The sequence below is a fragment of the Mandrillus leucophaeus genome, unplaced genomic scaffold (genome assembly GCF_000951045.1).
Source record: "Mandrillus leucophaeus isolate KB7577 unplaced genomic scaffold, Mleu.le_1.0 Scaffold314, whole genome shotgun sequence".
NCBI lineage: Eukaryota > Metazoa > Chordata > Mammalia > Primates > Cercopithecidae > Mandrillus > Mandrillus leucophaeus.
Window position 1 is genome coordinate 787,042 of NW_012103299.1, and position 6,472 is coordinate 793,513.

At 33.9% G+C, this 6,472-nt stretch overlaps 1 protein-coding gene across 1 annotated transcript in view; it reads right to left on the reverse strand.

The window, feature by feature from the left end:
• CREBRF (CREB3 regulatory factor) overlaps positions 1-6,472 on the reverse strand; it is a 94,996-nt gene continuing 88,524 nt past the window's right edge. The window contains exon 9 of the mRNA XM_011987697.1: positions 1-5,641. Within this exon, the coding sequence (XP_011843087.1) occupies positions 5,526-5,641 (116 nt within the window). The 3' untranslated portion in view covers positions 1-5,525. The remainder of the gene's footprint in view (positions 5,642-6,472) is intronic.

Below are 6,472 nucleotides of genomic sequence, written 5' to 3' on the forward strand. Positions count from 1 at the left end.
CTTTTCATCTTTTTTTATTTTAAATTACAAAGGATGTTGCATACACTGATGAATCTGTATCTGACTAGAAGTGCTCAGGGGTTGGAAGGTGACAGAAAACAAAGGCAAAATTTGCATTGCCTTTCCTTCTGAAATGAAAAACTGCACAACTATTAACCAACATTTAATAGAATAATTTTTAAACAGCTCATGCGTCAACAAGATAAAGTTCTTTCTAGACAAGAGACAAGACTGAATCCAATAAAAAGTGTCATAGCTCCAGTTGGGAGAGAGAAAAAAAAAAACAAAACTACAGAATATTTATGATAGCATTACAAACAGGATCCTACGCAACTATGCAAAAGAGGTTGCCACATTGTATGAACAAATGCTTTGAATTCTTGCCCTTCCACTCTTCTCTTGTGACTTCTGTGCTGTCAGCCCTAGTATTGTTGTCAACCACAATACTAAGCTGTAGGACAAATCCTAGGGAAAGAAGGTAAAAAAGCAGGCAGTGGAATACAGTGTCATAAAAATGTGGTGGAAAGGCAGATACAGTACACACATATACGTTTCTGTTATTTGGTTCTGAAAAAAACAGGGCGAAGAGCAAGACACAGTAATCAGTCCTGCTCCTATCCACCCAGAATTTAATTAACTACACCATTGTGTTTACATTGTTATGAAAGAGGCAAACCGAACCTAGTTCACCCAAACTTGGCACATTGAAATACCCAACTTTGATGTTCTTCACTAGTCACCAAGTCTTCAATTCCAAAATACTGTTTGGAAGCAGTTTTAAGGTTGTAACCCCTCACTACTACCTCCAAAACTCTCTTATCTAAACAAAAATGGCAATTTGACCTAGCTCAGTTCCTAGGTGTAATTTCTACAATTTCAGTCAGTTTATTAAGCATGAGGACTATGCTTCAACACATAATCCCATTTGCCTATGGAAGTGTATAACTTTCAGTAGTACATTTTCATCATCTTTCCCCAACATGCTTATTCCTTAAAACGAAACAACCATTCCTACAGTTGACATTCATTGTTACATCCCAATGTGTTTGAAGTATTAAAAAAACATGGAGTCGTCTTCTCATAATGCCCTTATTAAGATTACAAAGATTACAAAAGAATCCACAAGTATTACGGCACTGTGTGAGACTTATTTGTCATGATCCAAGGGAAGAACAAGACTGCAAGTTCTGTGCAAAGTTGTGGAAATGGCCTCAGTTCCATGGGAAATGGTATTCCACAACAGACTTCACTAGAAGGATAATTGAAACCTTTTACTTTAACACTGAAAGCATAATTCAATGCATTCTCAAAATTCAAGTTTCAAGATATGGAGAGATGCTAACATTCTGTTACATAATTAACTAGAAAATACTTGAACAGAATTTTAGGAAACTATATAAAGGGAACGTAAGTTTTTGTTAATTCTTGCTGAAGGCAACTTGAATTCATTTATTAGAACATTAACTAAATCTTAGCAGCTAAATTTTTTAAACGTATGCAATAAAGAAAAGCACATCCATTCTTGACATTTTGGTGAATAAACTAACAGCTTTATTAATGAAGGCAAACATCAGATCATTGTATGAATATTATATATATATATAAAAAGAAATCCAAACTAACAGCATTGTATTTCAAAAGTACTGTACTTCTGTTTCTTTTAAAGAGACTTGTCATCTGTTTTTATAAAACAAAATGGGTACTCTTCTCCTAAAAAATCCTGGAAAAATGAAATAGTCAATTTCAAGCTGATGAATTGAACACACCTTTCTTTAAATGCAGACTATTGCTAGGAAGCAAATAAAGTCAAGCATCAGAAAGAAGATGTATGAGAAATGCATGAAAGTCAGAGAAAAGGGATGTAGTGAAATTACTGCTAATCTTTCCCCCTCATATTCAAAGACCATCCAAAACTGGTCTTTCATACAAATATAAAATAACTATAAAGAGAGGGAATTTGAAACCATACCCATCTGAAATCCTTCATGATGCTTTTGTAATAGTTCTGATTCTCTTACCAAAAAGGTCAAAGTTAAAGATGTAGGAAGTGGAAGGGAATGAAGACGTTTAGTTTTAAATGTACAAGTAAGGCACAATATAAAGCCACATCATAATCTGTCATGAAGGATATAGGAAAGGACAAGAATCATACATGGTACAGTAGAACAAGCAATTATATTGACTGGAAAAGTGTGGCACCCAATTCAAAACTCAGACAAGATCTTAACAAGAGCGACTGGACAGCATGCTTTCATATGGAGACAAACTCTATAAAGAATCCAGTGTATCTGAAACTAGGAAAAAAGGTTTTTGTTGGGTTTTTTTTTTAAATCATAGTAGTACTAGAGTCAAAGTTTATAATTGCTTTGGAACAATGGGTTTACTTGAGGTGAATTCACAATGCCTTCACTTAAAGTAAGATTCTGGACTTCATTATGAGCTATCTGTATACCATGTATGAACACAGAAAACCTTTAGAGAACTCTTCTCTAATGATCTTCACCCAAAAATACATGCCACAATTTTCAAAAACAGAACATGTACAATTGTTGGGGTTTTTACATTACCCTTATAAGATTGGTTTGTGTGATACACTAAACGTATATATTTTAATGACAATAGAGGAAGCAGATTATTACTGGCATTAAAGTACAACCATTTCTAGACGGTTTTAAATGCCACAGAGTCCCCTGGTTAAAATGTAAAGCTGCACAGCTTGCCTATGTCATCTTTATGATAAAGTTAAAACAGCAAGAGGATTTAACTTTCACTCTACATTTTACTGCCAGGTTTTTATATAGATCAAGTATCGCTGCAGCATTCTGACCAGCCCAGATTTAGCAGCAAATGGCAGGAATCATATAAAATGCAATTTTTTTAACAAAGTGCTTTTCTAAGATATACATACATATATAAATAGGTACAAAATAAAGTGTCAACATTAAAAAGCTCAACTATTTAAAAGCTTTTAACTATTTAACTTAAGTAGTACATATAAAACACTGAAACTCAAGGATATGGAATCTACTAAACAGATTCAAAGTCTTTTTTTTTGAAATGCAAGACCAAAAAATCAAATTCTGGTTTGCAGACCGGAAAAAAGTATCAAAAACCAGAATTCTAACAGAGCAGCTAGAAAGGGGCAATTCTATAAACCTTATCAGCTGAATATCATGAGGTGATTTTCACCTGATTGCAAAACTGCCATAGTTTGAAACACTTTTCAATTTACCAGACACATTCTGTCAAGACTTCATATACTTCCAACTTGCAAGCCTGTGCTTTGCTTCTCTCACCTAAAAAGGAAAAGCTTTAAACAATGAACTTACATTCTATTAAACCATTAGACTTGAGCTTATCATCTGTTTAGCGTGAATGTCCTAACCAGGTACATTTCCACCAAACACACAGAAAAATCTTGTGCATCACAGTTCAGCTAAGGTGATAAGACAATCCTTACAATTCTTCTTGGGTTTCTTTTTTAAGATGTCAAAGATGCAGGTAAGCAACATTGTTCATTTGTTACTGGGTGTTCTAGATCAAACCTTCACAAGCTATAGCTTCATATGCTATAGCTTACAAATAGGGTATAAGAAGTAAAAGAAAAGAACAAATTATACTTTGACACTTTATAGTCAAAGTATAATTTAAAAAGAAATCCTAGAGTGGGTAATGGAGAAATAGATAATTTTACCAGCAGCTGTGCCTGAAATTTTTGGTATTTTTTTCCTTGCTAAATATGCTTTTTTTCTTTTTTTAGTTTTTAAGCCACCAGTTTTCAGAGTTCAAAACACAAGATTTGCGAATAAAACAGTTAAGAGAGACAGGATGGAAAAATCTGTGGGGGAAGGTTTATAATGCTGCCTTGACATAAGAAATTTCTCATCAAGAGGTAAAGCTTGAACACAGTTAAAACACTGACTAATGAAGCTGTTTTATATGAGCAAAAAAGAGCACCTAAAAACTAAATGTGTTAATGTTTCTCAATTCTAGAAACTATAGAAGAATAAGTCACATGTTAAGTTTGAAGAAGCTAGTTTGAAAATACCTGTACAAAAATATAAAAATCTATAAATTGTTTTTGTTTTAAGCCTGTGTTGATCTTTGAAAATATTACATGCACAATAATACATCAATTGGAAAAGTGGCAACTAAAGAATCAGATATTTTTAGCTTTTTTCTTTCTTTACATATATATATATACATAATACAATAAAAATAATCTATTTTGTTGTCTGGTGGAAGTATACTACAATAAGCTAAATAAACATTTTAATTTTCAAAGTCAAAAACTATTTTACCAATAGCTTACTAAAATGAAATATATTAAAATTTCCTACAGTAAGTGCAGAAATAAAAGACATCTAAATGGCCACCAACTTATCTACTATGGAAGCGAACTAGAGGAACAGCAAAATAATATTTGTATGTATGGATGCTCCTTCTGTAGATAATTGGACCCAAACAGAAATAAAATTCACAGTTCAGTAAGATCCCTAACCCTGACCTTTTTTTTTCTTTTTTTTTCTCCTTTTTTTCATACATTCATACAGTATCATGTAAGCTGTGCAAAACTTTACTTAGACTGGCAGTTTGCCATATCAGTTGCATTTGTCTTTGGTACAAAAAATAAAACAATCGCAATAATGTGCAAGTATTTGTCTTCTTCCGGTCAAGTACCGAAATATGAGTTTTCTAGAGCCATCTTTTTTTTGTTGTTTTTTTGTTTTGTTTTTTATACAATACACAGACTCTGTGGCATATATCTACATTTCAACATAGTCCTATATACATTCAAAAAATCTGAAAAAGAGTTGGAACAAAAAAACATTTAAACCCCATAATTTTTCCATCTATATATCTTGTTTTTTTCTCATTAGGGTTTTCATCATACAAAATATTACCAGTTTTATAGTTTCCCCAAAATACAAGGCACAAAGAATATGCTTTTTTTTTTCTTACTTGCACAGACATTTTTGTGTGTGTATATATATATATATATTTATATATATCATCTTGAGCTCTGACAATGAACATCTAATATGGCCCACAGGCACAAGTGCTGGGTGTGCCATATACAAGTGAGATTAATGGTTGTGGAAAATTAGAACAAAAAGCAATAATTCTAAAAACAATTTAAACCGACCGTTTAAAAAAATGCTTCCTCAATTTTTTTTGTGTGTGGTTCAGAGCATAAATCTGCCACAATACTTGGCATTTTACTATTTCACTCCTCCAAAATGTTTTGATTTAACAGATTTTTGTAATCTGTACCTAAACATTTACTTAAACTATGATTTTCAATTCTGATGCCAGTAGCAGTTTTAATCATGGTTTATGCTCTGAAAATGCAATAATCAAGTATTTTGGATCATGCTTCACTTATGCTACTTAGTTCTTAAAACAATGTAACCTAATTGTAAATGTTTACATAATGCTAACTGACATGCAAAACAGAATGAAAATTTACAATGGATAACGTGACAAAACGCAGACATTTCTGACCAGTGGTCCAATGAGGCTGATTAAACCTTTGATGTTGGTATCCTTAATCCTACAAGGCCTCCAGTGGGATTCCCTTCTGCAGTCTTCTCTAACACTTGGTTAACAAATTCTGAGGTTTGCCCAGCAACTGGTAGACCTGAAAAAAAGAATAAAAGGCACATGCAGACACAGAAATGGAAGGCCATGAAGGGAAGGGAAGGAGCTGGTAACATCTGAGGATCAGGTGTGGCCCTCAGCTTGATACTGGTCCCAAATGAATTCCCTGGCACTTGTTATTGCAGCTCAGAAAACAATGCTACCCTTCATATTACTGTCAAACCAGGAATAGCCATGAAAAATCGTAAACCAACATTTAAAGTGAGGTAGATGACAAGTGTAACAGTCCAAATAACAGTCCAAACCCAAACCCAAAGCCTGCCAACAGGCACTGCTTCCCATGTCCTGGTTTTCCCTGTTCTCTCAGCCAGTCTCTTCCAATTACTCTAAACTCACCAAGTTCCATGGGTGGGCTTCACCCATGAAACTGAAAATATAGACCTGAAAGATGTTTTGGGTCATTTTTATAATTACTGGATACAGTTTAAGTTTCCTTTACTTCATTTAAAAGAAGTGAATGAATGAATAAGAAATGTTGGAAGAGAAGAGGGAGAAAGGTGGGAGCAGCATAAGTATGTAGATTTTCTCATCTTCCTCATCTTCCATAGTAAGACCAAAAGGTAAAATCAGTAAATCAAATAACAGAGGTTTAAGTACATTTTTTAAAGTATTAAGAAAAATAAAAAGGATGGAAACAGAAATATATTTGTCAGCCAGGCATGGTGGCTCATGCCTGTAATCCCAGCACTTTGAAAGGTTGAGGCAGGCGGATCACCTGAGGTCGGGAGTTCGAGACCAGCCTGACCAACATGGAGAAACCCCGTCTCTACTGAAAACACAAAATTAGCCAGGCATGGTGGCACATGCCTAT